General features: G+C 44.8%; 1 protein-coding gene across 1 annotated transcript in view; it reads left to right on the forward strand.

Moving 5' to 3' along the window:
* Positions 1–19,804, forward strand: part of LOC106612116 (PH and SEC7 domain-containing protein 2) — a 59,837-nt gene that overhangs the window by 2,676 nt on the left and 37,357 nt on the right. Inside the window, exons 2-3 of the mRNA XM_045724117.2 lie at positions 13,831–14,536; positions 14,692–15,471. Of these exons, the coding sequence (XP_045580073.2) occupies positions 13,914–14,536; positions 14,692–15,471 (1,403 nt within the window). The 5' untranslated portion in view covers positions 13,831–13,913. The remainder of the gene's footprint in view (positions 1–13,830; positions 14,537–14,691; positions 15,472–19,804) is intronic.

Raw genomic sequence — 19,804 nt, forward strand, 5'->3', positions numbered from 1 at the left:
GCCCGCCACAAGGAATCGCTAAAGCGCGATGGGACAAGGAAATGCCAGCCAAACCCTCCCCTAATCCGGACAACGCTGGGCCAATTATGTGCTGCCTCATGGGTCTCCCGGTCACGACCTGCTGTGACACAGCCTAGGATCGAACCCGGGTCTGTATGGACGCCTCATTCACTGCGATGCAGTGCCTTAGACCGCTGCGCCACTCGGAAGGCCCTGAATGTACATTTTAAGCTAAAATAGCGTAACAAAATTAAATAAATGAAACTACAAAAATAAAGTTATCTTTCAAGAATCTCTGAGCAAATTTTCTGCTGTTCTACAAATGTTTTACATTTTATTTAACCAGGCAAGTCAGTTAAGAACAAATTCTTATTTACAATAACGGCCTACACCGGCCAAACCTGGACAACGCTGGGCCAATTGTGCGCTGCCCTATGGGACTCCCAATCACGGCCGGTTGTGTTGCAGTCTGGATTCAAACCAGTGTGTCTGTAGTGACGCCTCAAGCACTGAGATGCAGTGCCTTAGACCGCTGCGCCACTCGCTGCGACACATTTTGCCATGAGGCTGAGAGAAAATTTTGCAGTTTTAAAAGTAATTTCCTGTAATTCTAAACATTTCATAGCTCATGAGCTGTTCATGTTATATCTGGGAGGCCGACCTCTGGGGTGGGGTTGGGGGCCCCCAAAAGCTTGTGGGCCCCCCCGCCTTGCGGGAGATGCAGGAGTGTGTGCTACGCCAGTGCAGACACCCCTGCACCAGCCAGTCCCCAGACACAAGACGCTGCCTAACATGCTTTCCCACTCTCTCTCCCACTCTCTCGCCTCTCTCTCTCTCCCACACTCTCTCCTCTCTCTCTCACTCTCCCTCTCGCCAGTCTCATCCTCCCCTTTCCATTTATTTTCTAGGAAAAAAGTGAATTAGCAGCCAATAAAAAAAAAGAAAATCGGGGTTACAATAAGATTGATGCCATGGCATGAATTAGATGAAGTCATTGTAAAGAGCTATAATGACACAATGCAACACGACGTCTGACCTTGATGCAATAGAAGTGACATATCAGGGTGAGATGCAGATTTTCATGGTTCACTGGGATGGAGTGGCTATTAGGGTGATTTGTATTCGTCTGCCTTAAGGAACAATGACATGCGCTGGGGAAAGACTCACTCACCGAGCCAGCAACTGTAGCCAGTATACTGAAGTGTGTGTGTGTGTGTGTGTGTGTGTGTATGTGTGTGTGTGTGTGTGTGTGTGTGTGTGTGTGTGTGTGTGTGTGTGTGTGTGTGTGTGTGTGTGTGTGTGTGTGTGTGTGTGTGTGTGTGTGTGTGTGTGCGTGCGCGTGTGTGTATGCGTGTGCGAGTGTTTGTGTGGCTACTGTATGTCTGGCTATAATGTCTACAGTGCGTGCATACAACGTTCTGCCTGTAGATATAACATGCTGCCTGTAGATATAACATGCTGCCTGTAGTTACAACATGCTGCCTGTTGATATAACATGCTGCCTGTAGTTACATGCTGCCTGTAGATACAACATGCTGCCTGTATATACAACATGCTGCCTGTAGATACAACATGCTGCCTGTAGATACAACATGCTGCCTGTAGATACAAAATGCTGCCTGTAGATACAACACGCTGCCTGTCGATAAAACATGCTGCCTGTAGATACAAAATGCTGCTTGTAGATACAACATGCTGCCTGTCGATAAAACATGCTGCTTGTAGATATAAAATGCTGTCTGTAGATACAACATGCTGCTTGTAGATACAACATGCTGCCTGTAGACACAACATGCTGCCTGTAGACACAACATGCTGCTTGTAGATACAACATGCTGCTTGTAGATATAAAATGCTGCCTGTAGATACAACATGCTGCCTGTAGATACAACATGCTGCCTGTAGACACAACATGCTGCCTGTAGACACAACATGCTGCCTGTAGACACAACATGCTGCTACTATATTCTGCCTGTAGATACAACAAGCTGCCTGTAGATACAACATGATGCCTGTAGATATAACATGCTGCCTGTAGACACAACATGCTGCCTGTAGATACAACACGCTGCCTGTCGATAAAACATGCTGCCTGTAGATACAAAATGCTGCCTGTAGATAAATAATTTTGCTACAACATGCTGCCTGTATATACAACATTCTGCCTGGGAATACAACATGCTGCCTGTAGATACAACATTCTGCCTGCAGGTATAACATGCTGACTGTAGTTTTAACATGCTGCCTATAGATACAACATGCTGCCTGTAGATACAACATGCTGCCTGTAGCTACAACATGCTGCCTGTAGATACAATATGCTGCCTGTAGATACAACATGCTGCCTGTAGATACAACATGCTGCCTGAAGATACAACATGCTGCCTGTAGATACAACATGCGGCCTGTAGATAAAACATGCTGCTACAATATTCTGCCTGTAGATACAACATGCTGCCTGTAGACACAACATGCTGCCTGTAGATACAACATGCTGCCTGTAGATACAACATGCTGCAGTAGATACAACACGCTGCCTGTCGATAAAACATGCTGCCTGTAGATACAACATCCTGCCTGTAGATACAACATGCTGCCTGTAGATACAACATGCTGCCTGTAGATACAGCATTCTGGCTGTAGATACAACATGCTGCCTGTAGATGAAACATGCTGCCTGTGGATACAACATGCTGCCTGTAGATACAACATGCTGCTTGTAGATACAACATGCTGCCTGAAGATACAACATGCTGCCTGCAGATACAACATGCTGCCTGTAGATTCAACATGCTGCCTGTAGATACAACATGCTGCCTGTAGATACAACATGCTGCCTGTAGATACAACATGCTGCCTGTAGATAAATCATTTTGCTACAACATGCTGCCTGTATATACAACATTCTGCCTGGGAATACAACATGCTGCCTGTAGATACAACATTCTGCCTGCAGGTATAACATGCTGACTGTAGTTATTACATGCTGCCTGTAGATACAACATGCTGCCTGTAGATACAACATGCTGCCTGTAGCTACAACATGCTGCCTGTAGCTACAACATGCTACCTGTAGATACAACATGCTGCCTGTAGATACAACATGCTGCCTGAAGATACAACATGCTGCCTGTAGATACAACATGCAGCCTGTAGATAAAACATGCTGCTACAATATTCTGCCTGTAGATACAACATGCTGCCTGTAGATACAACATGCTGCAGTAGATAAAACTTGCTGCATGTAGATACAACATGCTAACTGTAGATACAACATGCTGCCTATAGATAACACATGCTGCTTCAATATTTTGCCTGTAGATACAACACGCTGCCTGTAAATACAACATTTAGCTACAACATTCTGCCTGTATATAGAACATTCTGCCTGATGATACAGCAGGCTGCCTGTAGATACAACCAGGAGCGAAAATCTGATATCAACTTTGGGGGGGACAATTACATGAAATTTTCTCAAGAGCAATTCCTGAGGGGGACACCAAAAGTAGTGCTGTAACACATAGCCTACATTGTAATATAGTAAATGTATATTGAGGAACCAAAGAAATAAGGTGTTTGCCGTACTCCTAACTACCGGTACCCAAAACTACACAACTACTCACAACAGCAATACCATTGCCTTTAACAAATCTTAGTTCAGTCACCAGTTTAAGTTGAGAGTGGGGGTATCCATGGCATTTTCCAATTATGTTCCTATTTTACAAGTAAAAAAAATGGAGAACCTTTCATAATGTTGCCAAACAAAGACTCAACAAACTTACCTGAGACTCCCTGTCCCTGCATATCTGTCCCCAACTCTGCTGTCTGTGTGCCATCTGTTGCCTGCTCTGCCTAATGACATCATTGTGAAACATTTCCATTAGAATTTCATTTCTTTCTTATGAACATTTTATCAACTAGTCTTTGAGATATTAGGCTACTAGGGTTCTTACTTTGCGTTTTGGTGTACTGAAAAATACTCTGATGTCCGTCTTTTATTTTTCTGCTATTTTTCTACCTGGCTGGCTGGCTACACACACACAGTGTGTGCAGGTTATTTACAGTAGGAGATGGGCTTCTATCATCTTATCTTTTATCATTCTATTTGGGCTTCGATCTAAAAGGTAGCTAGCAAATGTGAAACGGATTAAAATGACAAGAGTTGACAGCTGTATGAGTTTACCATTTACACAACATATGCTAAGCTAGCGAGCACCAATTCAGTTTCAGTGGTGTTTGCTATAATCTTTGCTACCCGGGTTAAATAAAATAAATAAATAAAAGTTCCCTTGCGAAAATTTAGCTTTTGCAACGAGACCATTAAATATATTTAAGACAATGGTAGAAGAGAGTGTAGTTCTGTTCAGTTTGGACTTCAGTTTATCGCTAACCTTATCACAGGGACTTTGAAGCACTAACTTACATAATCTGCATGCTGATCTCGGAATAAATTGTCGATAGCAAAGATTCCATCTTTGACGAGGCCACATAAATGGAATAGGTACTAGCTAGCTTAATAGTTCATATTTGCGCACTAGCTCTGCATATTCAGCTAGTGTGTGTGCGCGATTGACTGGATTAACCTCACGTCAGTTACGTTCATTGAGTGCCTTTCAGACAGTTGCTACGACCCCTCTGTTACCTTGCCAGTGGATCAAACCATTGTGAGGAAAAGGGTGGGGGGGTCGCAATCTTTTGAAACTTAAAAACGCGCTATTAAGTGTCTATAATCAGCACAATTGCTTTCATTGCGTATTATTAATATTATTTAAATTACATAGTTATGTTTCAGTGATATATTGGGGGGGACAAATCATATTTTTCCCAGGATGGGGGGGTCGTGTCCCCCCCGTCCCCCCCGCGATTTCAGCCCCTGGATACAACATGCTGCCTGTAGATATAACATGCTGCCTGTAGATACAACATGCTGCTACAAAATTCTGCGTGTAGATACAACATGCTGCCTGTATATACAACATGCTGCCTGTAGATACAACATGCTGCCTGTAGATACAACATGCTGCCTGTAGATACCACATGCTGCCTGTAGATACAACATGTTGCCTGTAGATATAACATGCTGCCTGTAGATATAACATGCTGCCTGTAGATATAACATGCTGCCTGTAGATATAACATGCTGCCTGTAGATACAACATGCTGCTACAAAATTCTGCGTGTAGATACAACATGCTGCCTGTATATACAACATGCTGCCTGTAGATACAACATGCTGCCTGTAGATACAACATGCTGCCTGTAGATACCACATGCTGCCTGTAGATACAACATGTTGCCTGTAGATATAACGTGCTGCCTGTAGATATAACATGCTGCCTGTAGATACAACATGCTGCTACAAAATTCTGCGTGTAGATACAACATGCTGTCTGTAGATACAAAATGCTGCCTGTAGATACAACATGCTGCCTGTAGATACAACATGCTGCCTGTTTTTACAACATTCTGCCTGATGATACAACATGCTGCCTGTAGATACAACACGCTGCCTGTAGATAAAACATGCTGCCTGTGGATACTACATGCTGCCTGTAGATACGCTATGCTGCCTATAGATAACACATGCTGCTACAATTATCTGCCTGTAGATACAACATGCTGCCTGAAAATACAAAATGCTTCCTGTAGATACAACATGCTGCCTCTAGATAAAACATGCTGCCTGTAGATACAAAATGCTGCCTGTAGATACAACATGCTGCCTGTAGATACAGCATGCTGCCTGTAGGTACAACTTTCTGCCTGTAGGTACAACTTTCTGCCTGTAGATACAACATGCTGCCTGTAGATACAACATGATGCCTGTAGATACAACATGATGCCTTTAGATACAACATGCTGCCTGTAGATACATCATTTTGCTACAACATGTTGCCTGTATATACAACATCCTGCCTTTTGGTGTAATATGCTGCCTGTAGATACAACATGCTGCCTGTATATACAACATGCTGCCTGTAGTTATAACATGTTGCCTGTAGGTATAACATGCTGCCTGTAGTATTAACATGTTGCCTGTCAATACAACATGCTGCCTGTAGATACAACATGCTGCCTGTAGATACAACATGCTGCCTGTAGATACAACAACCTGCCTGTAGATACAACATGATGCCTTTAGATACAACATGCTGCCTTTAGATACATCATTTTGCTACAACATGTTGCCTGTATATACAACATCCTGCCTTTAGGTGTAAATATGCTGCCTGTAGATACAACATGCTGCCTGTAGATACAACATGCTGCCTGTAGATACAACATGCTGCCTGTAAATACAACATGCTGCCTGTAGATACAACATGCTGCCTGTAGATATAACATGTTGCCTGTAGGTATAGCATGACGCCTGTAGTTATAACATGCTGCCTGTAGATTTAACATGGTGCCTGTATATAAAACTTACTGCCTGAACTTACATCATGCTGCCTGTAGATAGAACATGCTGCCTGTAGATACAGTGAGGGAAAAAAGTATTTGATCCCCTGCTGATTTTGTACGTTTGCCCACTGACAAAGAAATGATCAGTCTATAATTTTAATGGTAGGTTTATTTGAACAATGAGAGACAGAATAACAACAAAAAATCCAGAAAAACGCATGTCAAAAATGTTTTTAAATGATTTGCATTTTAACGAGGGAAATGAGTATTTGACCCCTCTGCAAAACATGACTTAGTACTTGGTGGCAAAACCCTTGTTGGCAATCACAGAGGTCAGACGTTTCTTGTAGTTGGCCACCAGGTTTGCACACATCTCAGGAGGGATTTTGTCCCACTCCTCTTTGCAGATCTTCTCCAAGTCATTAAGGTTTTGAGGCTGACGTTTGGCAACTCGAACCTTCAGCTCCCTCCACAGATTTTCTATGGGATTAAGGTCTGGAGATTGGCTAGGCCACTCCAGGACCTTAATGTGCTTCTTCTTGAGCCACTCCTTTGTTGCCTTGGCCGTGTGTTTTGGGTCAATGTCATGCTGGAATACCCATCCACGACCCACTTTCAATGCCCTGGCTGAGGGAAGGAGGTTCTCACCCAAGATTTGACGGTACATGGCCCCGTCCATCGTCCCTTTGATGCGGTGAAGTTGTCCTGTCCCCTTAGCAGAAAAACACCCCCAAAGCATAATGTTTCCACCTCCGTGTTTGACGGTGGGGATGGTGTTCTTGGGGTCATAGGCAGCAATCCTCCTCCTCCAAACACAGCGATTTGAGTTGATGACAAAGAGCTCCATTTTTGTCTCATCTGACCACAACACTTTCACCCAGTTGTCCTCTGAATCATTCAGATGTTCATTGGCAAACTTCAGACGGGCATGTATATGTGCTTTCTTGAGCAGGGGGACCTTGCGGGCGCTGCAGGATTTCAGTCCTTCACTGCGTAGTGTGTTACCAATTGTTTTCTTGGTGACTATGGTCCCAGCTGCCTTGAGATCATTGACAAGATCCTCCCGTGTAGTTCTGGGCTGACTCCTCACAGTTCTCATGATCATTGCAACTCCACGAGGTGAAATCTTGCATGGAGCCCCAGGCCGAGCGACATTGACAGTTCTTTTGTGTTTCTTCCATTTGTGAATAATCGCACCAACTGTTGTCACCTTCTCACCAAGCTGCTTGGCGATGGTCTTGTAGCCCATTCCAGCCTTGTGTAGGTCTACAATCTTGTTCCTGACATCCTTGGAGAGCTCTTTGGTCTTGGCCATGGTGGAAAGTTTGGAATCTGATTGATTGCTTCTGTGGACAGGTGGCTTTTATACAGGTAACAAGCTGAGATTAGGAGCACTCCCTTTAAGAGTGTGCTCCTAATCTCAGCTCGTTATCTGTATAAAAGACACCTGGGAGCCAGAAATCTTTCTGATTGAGAGGGGGTCAAATACTTATTTCCCTCATTAAAATGCAAATCAATTTATAACATTTTTGACATGTGTTTTTCTGGATTTTGTTGTTGTTATTCTGTCTCTCACTGTTCAAATAAACCTACCATTAAAATTATAGACTGATCATTTCTTTGTCAGTGGGCAAACGTACAACATCAGCAGGGGATCAAACACTTTTTCCCCTCACTGTACAACATGCTGCCAGTAAATATAATATGCTGCCTTTAGGTACAACATGCTGCCTGTAGATATAACATGCTGCCTGTAGGTACAACATGGTGCCTGTAGGTACAACATGCTGCCTGTAGATATAACATGCTGCCTGTAGGTACAACATGCTGCCTTTAGAAATATCATGCTGCCTGTAGATATAACATGCTGCCTGTAGATACAACATGCTGCCTGTAGACACAACATGCTGCCTGTAGATATAACATGCTGCCTGTAGACACAACATGCTGCCTGTAGACACAACATGCTGCCTGTAGATTATCATGCTGCCTGTAGATATAACATGCTGCCTGTAGACACAACGTGCTGCCTGTAGACACAACATGCTGCCTGTAGATATAACATGCTGCCTATAGACACAACATGCTGCCTGTAGACACAACATGCTGCCTGTAGACACAACATGCTGCCTGTAGATATAACATGCTGCCTGTAGACACAACATGCTGCCTGTAGATATAACTTGCTAACTGTGTATATAACATGCTTCCTGTATATATAACATTGTGCCTGTATATATATCATGCTGCTGTATATATAACATGTTGCTCTATATATAACATGCTGCCGGAATATATAACATGATGCTTGTACATACAACATGCTGCCTGTATATTTAACATGCTGCCTGTAGATATAACATGCTGCCTGTAGATATCACATGACGCCTGTAGATATAAGATGATGCCTGTAGATACAATGTTCTGCCTATAGATACAACATGCTACCTGTAAATACAACATGCTGCCTGTAGATAAAACACGCTGCATGTTGATGCAATGTTCTGCCTGTATATATAACATGCTGCCTGTATATATAACATGCTGCCTGTATATATAACATGATGCCTGTAGATATAACATGATGCCTGTAGATACAATGTTCTGCCTGTAGATATAGCATGCTGCCTGTAGGTACAGCATGATATCTGTAGATACAACATGCTGCCAGTTGATATAACTTGCTGCCTGTAGATAAAATGTTCTGCCTGTAAATATAACATGCTGCCTGTAGGTACAACATGCTGCTTCTAGATCCAACATGCTGCCCTTAGATACAACATGTTGCCTGTAGATAAAACATGGTGCCTGTTGAATAACTTGTCATTCTCAGTAGTAATTCTCAGTGGTAGTTCTCAGTAGTAATTCTCAGTAGTAGTTCTCAGTGGTAGTTCTCAGTGGTAGTATCAGTGGTAGTTCTCAGTAGTAGTTCTCAGTAGTAATTATCAGTAGTAGTTGTCAGTAGTAGTTCTCAGTAGTAATTCTCAGTAGTAGTTCTCAGTGGTAGTTCTCAGTGGTAGTTCTCAGTGGTAGTATCAGTGGTAGTTCTCAGTAGTAGTTCTCAGTAGTAATTCTCAGTAGTAGTTGTCAGTAGTAGTTCTCTGTCGTAATTCTCAGTAGTAGTTCTCTGTAGTAATTCTCAGTAGTAGTTCTCTGTAGTAATTCTCAGTAGTAATTCTCAGTAGTAGTTCTCAGTGGTAGTTCTCAGTGGTAGTTCTCAGTGGTAGTATCAGTGGTAGTTCTCAGTAGTAGTTCTCAGTAGTTGTTCTCAGTAGTAGTTCTCAGTAGTAGTTCACTGTTGTAATTCTCAGTAGTAGTTCTCTGTAGTAATTCTCAGTAGTAGTTCTCTGTAGTAATTCTCAGTGGTAGTTCTCAGTAGTAGTTCTCAGTAGTAGTTCTCAGTAGTAGTTCTCAGTAGTACTTCTCAGTAGTAATTCTCAGTAGTAGTTCTCAGTAGTAATTCTCAGTAGTAGTTCTCAGTAGTAGTTCTCAGTAGTAGTTCTCAGTAGTAGTTCTCTGTCGTAATTCTCAGTAGTAGTTCTCTGTAGTAATTCTCAGTAGTAGTTCTCAGTAGTAATTCTCAGTAGTAATTCTCAGTAGTAGTTCTCAGTAGTAATTCTCAGTAGTAGTTCTCAGTAGTAGTTCTCAGTAGTAGTTCTCAGTACTAATTCTCAGTAGTAATTCTCAGTAGTAGTTCTCAGTAGTAATTCTCAGTAGTAGTTCTCAGTAGTAGTTCTCAGTTCTAATTCTCAGTAGTAATTCTCAGTAGTAATTCTCAGTAGTAATTATCAGTAGTAGTTCTCAGTAGTAATTCTCAGTGGTAATTCTCAGTAGAAATTCTCAGTAGTAGTTCTCAGTAATAGTTCTCAGTAGTAGTTGTGTTTCTTCCATTTGCGAATAATCGCACCAACTGTGGTCACCTTCTCACCAAGCTGCTTGGTGATGGTCTTATAGCCTATTCCAGCCTTGTGTAGGTCTACAATCTTGTCCCTGACATCCTTGGAGAGCTCTTTGGTCTTGGCCATGGTGGAGAGTTTGGAATCTGATTGATTGATTGCTTCTGTGGACAGGTGTCTTTTATACAGGTAACAAACTGAGATTAGGAGCACTCCCTTTAAGAGTGTGCTCCTAATCTCAGCTCGTTATCTGTGTAAAAAACACCTGGGAGCCAGAAATCTTTCTGATTGAGAGGGGGTCAAATACTTATTTCCCTCATTGAAATGCAAATCAATTTATAACATTTTTTACATGCGTTTTTCTGGATTTTTTTTTGTTATTCTGTCTCTCACTGTTCAAATAAACCTACCATTAAAATTATAGACGGATCATTTCTTTGTCAGTGGGAAAACGTACAAAATCAGCAGGGGATCAAATACTTTTTTCCCTCACTGTACAACATGCTGCCAGTAAATATAATATCCTGCCTTTAGGTACAACATGCTGCCTGTAGATATAACATGCTGCCTGTAGGTACAACATGGTGCCTGTAGGTACAACATGCTGCCTGTAGATATAACATGCTGCCTGTAGGTACAACATGGTGCCTGTAGGTACAACATGCTGCCTGTAGATATAACATGCTGCCTGTAGGTACAACATGGTGCCTGTAGGTACAACATGCTGCCTGTAGATATAACATGCTGCCTGTAGGTACAACATGCTGCCTGTAGGTACAACATGCTGCCTGTAGGTACAACATGCTGCCTGTAGATATAACATGCTAACTGTGTATATAACATGCTTCCTGTATATATAACATTGTGCCTGTTGAATAACTTGTCATTCTCAGTGGTAGTTCTCAGTAGTAATTCTCAGTAGTAGTTCTCAGTAGTAGTTGTCAGTAGTAGTTATCAGTCGTAAGTCTCAGTAGTAGTTCTCTGTAGTAATTCTCAGTAGTAGTTCTCTGTAGTAATTCTCAGTAGTAGTTCTCTGTAGTAATTCTTAGTGGTAGTTCTCAGTAGTTGTTCTCAGTAGTAATATCAGTGATAGTTCTCAGTAGTAGTTCTCAGTAGTAGTTCTTAGTAGTAATTATCAGTAGTAGTTCTCAGTAGTAGTTCTCACACACACACACACACACACACACACACACACACACACACACACACACACACACACACACACACACACACACACACACACACACACACACACACACACACACACACACACACACACACACACAGTGCATAACAATGTGAGGTGGGGTATGGGCATCGGGTACAGGAACACATCTGCCAGCTCCTGAGCAGTGGGGCTCTTACTGCTGCTCTACATAGCTGTCCTCCTGTTTAGGCGAGTCACACCCAACAACACTGTCAACAACATAACCGAGAGCGCAGGTGTGTGTGCATGTGAGAAATAGAGGCAGAACATCCATAGCTTTGATGTTTGATTATATAAGTGTTTGATTGTATTTGGCTGTCTATTCGTGTGTTTGGGTGTTTTGGTTGTGTGCGTTGGAGTGTGGTAATGTGGGACTAGGCATGTGGGTGTGATAATACTGTCGAAATAAATGTGTCTGACTCGGCATGTCACTTGTTGTATCTGCTTCATGTGGTTATGTCATTCATTTTAGTCTGCTCTTTACTTCAGCCTGGTCCATAGGGTTGGGAGGTTCAACCTGGTCCATAGGGTTGGGACGTTCAACCTGGTCCATAGGGTTGGGAGGTTCAACCTGGTCCATAGGGTTGGGAGGTTCAACCTGGTCCATAGGGTTGGGAGGTTCAACCTGGTCCATAGGGTTGGGAGGTTCAACCTGGTCCATAGGGTTGGGACGTTCAACCTGGTCCATAGGGTTGGGAGGTTCAACCTGGTCCATAGGGTTGGGAGGTTCAACCTGGTCCATAGGGTTGGGAGGTTCAACCTGGTCCATAGGGTTGGGAGGTTCAACCTGGTCCATAGGGTTGGGAGGTTCAACCTGGTCCATAGGGTTGGGAGGTTCAACCTGGTCCATAGGGTTGGGAGGTTCAACCTGGTCCATAGGGTTGGGAGGTTCAGCCTGGTCCATAGGGTTGGGAGGTTCAACCTGGTCCATAGGGTTGGGAGGTTCAACCTGGTCCATAGGGTTGGGAGGTTCAGCCTGGTCCATAGGGTTGGGAGGTTCAACCTGGTCCATAGGGTTGGGAGGTTCAACCTGGTCCATAGGGTTGGGAGGTTCAACCTGGTCCATAGGGTTGGGAGGTTCAACCTGGTCCATAGGGTTGGGAGGTTCAACCTGGTCCATAGGGTTGGGAGGTTCAGCCTGGTCCATAGGGTTGGGAGGTTCAACCTGGTCCATAGGGTTGGGAGGTTCAGCCTGGTCCATAGGGTTGGGAGGTTCAACCTGGTCCATAGGGTTGGGAGGTTGGAGACATAGTTGTAAGCAAATCATAACCGACTCCAACACGTACCTCAAATATGCTTACACCTACTAATGTAAGGCCGTAGGTTATCCGCCGGTCTATTAATGCTGATGAATCAGCAGACAATGCGAGGTCATTGCACAGAGACTCTGTCTTTATTATTGTGGCTACATAAAAGTAGGGAAAACAATAAATGGGAAGATGGAATGGCGGCTCCTCCAAAATTGACTATAATTTCAGGAAGAGTTCTTTGTTCCAAAAGCCTTGTTCTCTGTACAGTACCCAATTACATTACAGCCAAACAATAACAGGAACACTGACTGCTAAAATAAAATACCAAAATCACATTATTACAGTCCGATAATACATTAGCCACATTATCTTATGCTGGTGCTGCTACCAGCCTAATGAAACACAACCTAGACCAATGAAGAGTGAGACTCACTGCCCATCTCCAGCTGATGTTCCAATAGAAACTGGTGCCTGGTGTCCATAAGGTTGCAGGTTTAAATCCCCAGTGGGCATTCAGCATCTGAACCCCAGAGCAGGGCACTTAACCGGAGTGCTTTGTGTTAGCCATTCAGCTGTGAAAAGAGAAGAAATGAAGCAGTGAATGAGTGATGTGAGATGTGATGTGAGATGTGAGGAGGAGTAGAGGAGCTGCTGTGTGGATTAAAGGCCTGCTGCTCTGGAGAAAAGAGGACTGTCAGATGTATCCTTTTGACATGGATCTGAAGGGGCTTTAAAATGATCTTCCTTTGCTGGTTTTCTCTCTCGCTCTCCTTCTTGTGCCCCTCGTTTTCCCCTTCTTTTGAACTGTTCTTTAGAGGAGATATCATTCTAGACACACACACAGACATTGAGACAAGCACGTACACACATACACACACCCACACACATGCACAAATACTGGGAGTTCCTTTCCAAGGTGACCACCGTATTACAATTAAGGCTAATAATAATGAAATGACTGTATCAGACAGCAACCCTTCCCCTCCCCCCTACTTGCTCTCCTTTTTATTCTAGTTTATTTTCTTCTCTTTTTCACCTGTGCTTCCTTTCTCTCCTCTCTCTCTTTCTCCGCCAGACGGTCAGTCCTCCCTAGTCCTGGATCCAGAGCTCTCTGTCTCCGCCCCGGCTCCAGAGGACTCCCCCACACACCTAGGCACCATGACCCAGGAGGGGCAGGGACACCCTCAGGCTGAACCCCCTACATCCCCAGACAGCCAAGGGGAAACGCCAGCCCACCCTGCAGAGAAGCCAGCCACAAACCAAGGGCTGGAGGGGCAAGGTCTGGAGGTGGAGGGGATAGAGGGGACCAATGAGAAGGAAGGGGAGGAAAGTGTTATGGTACAAAGGGAAGTACACAGAGAAAGAGAAGGTGAGGAAAGTGGAAAGGGAGAGGGTGACGAGGTAGGCGAGGGAGTGGAACAAGTGATGCAGGGAGAAGGAGAGGTGCATGAAGAGAGAGAGAGTATGGCAGAGACAAGTGATGAAGAAGATGGAGTGGGGGATGAGAGGATAGATGCAGGGGGTGGTCAGCCAGACGGAGAGCTAGAGAGAGAGAAGGAGAGGGAAGAAAGGGAGGAGGAGGTGGAGATGGAGGGGGATAACATGAACACAGAGGCCACAGAGGAGTCAGAACCAGCCTGCGAGCCTGGCTGTGAGGAGGAAGAGGTGGTGGAGGAGGGTGAGGAGGAGTTACCTCCACCACCACCACCTGAGGATCAGGAAGAAGACCAGGACCAGGACCAGGACTTACCAGACCCACCACAGTCTCTGGACATAGTCAGGTCAGTACAACAGACATGAGCAGTCCTTGACTAGTGTGCTCATGAATGAATGTATAGGTGGGATCATTTATAGAACATCCTTCAACAGACTGAGATGAGTGTGTAGCTATTTAATTAAACGTTTTATTCCGATTATACTCTATGTTTCCATACAGGATGGACAATGGGATAGGACCTGAGAATGGAATCAAAGGGCATGAAGAGGAGGATGATGAAGATGATGAAGATGAAAGAGAAGGAGGCGGCTTAGTGGAGGTCATCCATGAACACCTGGACACATTCAGCTCCACCTTCGAGTGTTCCGTAGAGCTGGCGGACACAGAGGTGGAGGAAGAGGAGGAGGAGGAAGGGGAGGGAAGGGAGAACCAGGACAGTTTCAGCTCTGTGTTTGAACGCATCGTGGAGCATGTTGTCGCCATAGAGGGGGAGGAAGAGGAAGATGAGGAAGACGGGGAGGGAGAGAGGGAGAAGAGCGGGATGGACAACAAGGATGGCTTCAGCTCGACGTTTGAGCGTATTGTTGAGTCTGCGCTTCTTCGTGGGGGGACGTGCTACAGTAGTCTAGACTCCCTGGATGTCCTGTCACTCACAGACGAGACAGACAGCTGTGTCAGCTTCGAGGCTCCGCTCACCCCCCTCATCCAGCAGAGGTCCTTTCTCCAGAGCCCTGAGCCTCTGGAGCTGGAACTAGCCACTGTCATGGAGCAGGAGGGAAGCGAGGCTGGACCCGAGGCCCAGCAAGGAGAGCCTGAGGCTGGGGAGAGTGCTGCAGGCCGTGGGCTTGGATCTGGAGGAAGCCCACTGCGGACCACCATCACCGGGACCAGGTCGGAGTTTGTCCTGAGCCAGCCTGGCCGATGGGCCATCCCAAATGGGTTTCACATGAACACCCAGGGGGGAGCGGAGGGTTCTGGAGCCATACCCAACTCTATGAGGTAAGATGGCAAGGCAGGGGCAAAGGGGTGGGGAATTATGGTGGGTTGAGTGAGTTAGAGTTAGATTAATAGCTACGGTTAGAGTTGAGCCGGGGTGTGGACTTGAAGCTAGGGTTAGGTTTAGGGTTACAGTTAGGGTTATGACTAGGGTTAGGTTTAGGGTTACAGTTAGGGTTATGACTAGGGTTAGGTTTAGGGTTACAGTTAGGGTTATGACTAGGGTTAGGTTTAGGGTTACAGTTAGGGTTATGACTAGGATTAGGTTTAGGGTTACAGTTAGGGTTATGACTAGGGTTAGGTTTAGGGTTACAGTTAGGGTTATGACTAGGGTTAGGTTTAGGGTTACAGTTAGGGTTATGACTAGGGTTAGGTTTAGGGTTACAGTTAGGGTTATGACTAGGGTTAGGTTTAGGGTTACAGTTAGGGTTATGACAAGGGTTAGGTTTTGGGTTACAGTTAGGGTTATGACTAGGGGTTAGGGTTTAGGGTTACAGTTAGGGTTATGACTAGGGTTAGGTTTAGGGTTACAGTTAGGGTTATGACTAGGGTTAGGTTTAGGGTTACAGTTAGGGTTATGACTAGGGTTAGGTTTAGGGTTACAGTTAAGGTTATGACTAGGGTTAGGTTTAGGGTTACAGTTAGGGTTATGACTAGGGTTAGGTTTAGGGTTACAGTTAGGGTTATGACTAGGGTTAGGGATATGTTGAGTGGGTCAGTAGTAGGTTGTCACATGTTGTGGCTGGTTGGCTATCAATTTAAGCTAGGTTGATTTAGGTGAATCAAAGTGCAGTACTCAGATATCATTCAAGATAAGTCTCTGGCCTATCCACTACTAAAGCATGTCTAGTGAAGCTCACATCCAGCAGGGGGCATGAGTGATATGGCCAGGCCGGCTGAGGTTCATTAGCAGGGGGGTCTGGTCTGGCTGGGCTTGTGCTACAGGTCCAAGGCTGCAGGAGATGGGGGTCTATGCCATGGAGCTGAGATTATGACCACCACATTCAACCTACACAGAATCCTGAATGGAATCAATTCCTAGAGCAGGCTGGGTAATTCCAGTCCTCCAGGGCTTGATTGGTGCCCCAGCCCCAGCTAACACACCTGACTTTCTTCAGTTTAGAATACAATTTGATTAATCAGCTGTGTTTGCTAGGGATGGAGAAAAAGTGTGCCACCAGTCAGGCCCTGGAGGAGTTGCCCACCCCTGTCCTAGAGAAAGCATGCTAGCATCTAGTTTATATACATTGCAATACCTGTGTCTGAGTTCATGCCAAAAAATGTAAACCAGGTCCATTATCACATAGCTATGTTCTCCCATATAGAGTGGTAATGTGAAACACATGGGAGCATGAGACCTGGCCACAGGTCAGGAGCCATTCTACTATCCCAACAGGACCACAGTCTCTGGGTCTAATGTTTCAAATCCTATCAGATTGTCAGAGATCACTGCTGGGATAATGTTCTGCTGATCACTTGGTGTTCCACTTCTGAATCAGTGCAGGATATCATGGAGCTAAGTGCCTCCTTTTAGAATGTGTGACACACAACATTCTAAAGGCTGTGGTGAATTCTAGAACTGATGGCATTAGAGATCATTCTGAATTCCAGGATGGATTCCAGAATGAGTGAAGCTGGCATGTGTTCCAACTCCAAAATACATTAGCTCTTCTCTGCACTAGGGACTTATACATGCTCAGTACATTTCTAATAGTTCTGATAGATAGCAGCTCTCTCTCTCTCGCTCTCTGTATTTCTGCAGATGTTATCGTTTAAGCGAGAGCCTGCTTCCTGCCCGTCAGCCCCTGGCTGAATGAGACATTGTTTTGGCAGTGACATCATCGTCTTTGGCCTTCCTCTGCCCAGCGGGAGAGAGGGGAGAACACATGCTTCTAGATCATGCCAGACTTACCAGCCACTTTTCAATCTGGAGTGGATACAGGTGTAGGGAAGTCAATTTGAGCGTAATGCATGAAAAAAAATGCTTCATAGATGAAGTTCTTATCATATTTGGAGTCTCTCTCTGTGCTCATGCAGCTCTCTTTGAGGATGGGTAGAGTACCAGGAATGATCTTTTTGTTTGCATCGTTCTGTCAAACAGAGGATGATGCACAACGTCTGTTCTCTTTTACTGTCAGATCTCTACTCTGGTGCTCCCTCTCTCTTTCTCCCTCCCATGTCCCATCGCATCTTCTCTCTCTTGTCTCTACCCCTCCTTCTCCTCTTCTCACTTCTCCCCTTCCCTTCCCTCCCTCTCCCCCTAATTTTCTCTACTCCTCCTTTTATCCTTAACTTCTGCCCTTCCTTCCCTCCCTCTCTGTTTCCCACCTCTCCCAAATCCAGCTGGTAGCCACAATGCTAACATCTTTGCTGAGAATATTGTGGGAAACTAGTCTGTATCTCAGCAGGAACCAGCAGCCGCAAAAAAGAAGAGAGGAAGAGCACTCATCGACCCAGTCAGTCGGCCAGTCAGTCAGTCAGCCACACAGTCAGTCAACCAGTCAGTCAGTCAGTCAGTCAGCCACTCAGTCAGTCAGCCAGTCAGTCAGTCAGCCAACCAGTCAGCCAGTTAGTCAGTCAGTTAGCCAGCCAGTTAGTCAGTCAGTCAGTCAGCCGCCCATTCAGCCAGTCAGTCAGTCAACCAACCAGTCAGACAGTTCATCAGTCAGCCATCCAGTCAGTCAGCCACCCAGTCAGCCACCCAATCAGTCAAACAGTTATCCAGTCAGCCAGTCAGTCAGTCAGCCACCCAATCAGTAAATCAGTTATCCAGTCAGCCAGTCAGTAAACCACTCAGTCAGTCAGTTAGTAAGCTACTTGGTCAGCCAGTCAGTCATTTAGTAAGCTACTCAGTCAGTCAGTCAGTCAGTTAGTAAGCTACTCAGTCAGTCAGTCAGTCAGTCAGTCAGTCAGTCAGTCAGTCAGTCAGTCAGTCAGTCAGTCAGTCAGTCAGTTAGTAAGCTACTCAGTCAGTCAGTCAGTCAGTCAGTCAGTCAGTCAGTCAGTCAGTCAGTCAGTCAGTCAGTCAGTCAGTCAGTCAGTCAGTGGGTCTGGTTCCTTGTTACAGACAGCCTATCAGTCAGTCTCCATGAGAACATTGAATTGGTTCTGGTTCTCTCTCTACAGCAGTGGGCCAGTATAGTTGAAGCTTAGCTATAATCCATATAGCTATATGGCTGTACTAAAGCCACATGACTAGAAGACCAGCGACCTGAAATCCTCAGCCACTCTCAATATGAACATGAGGACACACATGTGGTCCTAGTATTACAGCTTAGAAAGCCAGCTGGTGCTACCTAGCTAGATCTGTTTCTGAATAGCTTTACGGTAGGTATCCAGATCATTGCTGGTTGAATGATGTTTCTGTCAGAGAGAGATGCTAGGCAGGTGATGGAGTTGGAGATGGTATTGTGCCCATTGATCATGCTGTAAGACTGGGAATGCGTCCCAAATGGCACCCTATTCCCTTTATAGTGGACTGCTTTTGACCACAGTCCTATGGGCCCTAGTCAAAAGTAGTGCACTATAAAGGGAATAGTGTACCATTTTGGACAGCCTGGGCCTCTCTCCCCTGTGAGCAGGATACAGAGATGTGAGGCTGTAAACAGACAAGATGAAAGTCACAACCTCTATATCAGAGGAGCTGCTCCTCATTGAAGATTACTCTGCTTCATGTAATGTGCTGCACAGACACAGAGAGACGCAAGGATGCAAACAGACACACACACACACACACACACACACACACACACACACACACACACACACACACACACACACACACACACACACACACACACACACACACACACACACACACACACACACACACACACACACACACACACACACACACACACACACACACACACCAGAGAGACAGGCCCTGTCCTTGTGGGTGTCACTCTAAAGTAATAAAGCTCTTGGGAGAGTTCTTCTCTCTGCTGCTGAAATTCTCTTTAGATAATCCACTCATGTTCCAGCAGCAATATGCCATGAACACACACACGCACACACATACACACACACCTTTTTTAGATTTAGTCTAGTCTTAGTCATTTTGACTAAGATATCATTGTCACATTTTTGTCATTTGAATAATGATTTAGTCTAGTTATTGTAAAAATTACATTTTGATTTAATTTATTAGGATCCACATTAGCCGATGCCAATGTCAACAGCTAGTCCTACTGGGGTCCGACACGAAACGAAAAATACATGACAGACAAAAGACTTTACAATTTACATACATTTAAAAACATTCACATGTAGTGTGTGTGTGTGTGCTTCTATCAGTTACACATACAGTACAGTACATACACACAAGGAGGTCACA

Source organism: Salmo salar, chromosome 09, assembly GCF_965601325.2.
Source record: "Salmo salar chromosome 09, fSalSal1, whole genome shotgun sequence".
Taxonomy (NCBI): domain Eukaryota; kingdom Metazoa; phylum Chordata; class Actinopteri; order Salmoniformes; family Salmonidae; genus Salmo; species Salmo salar.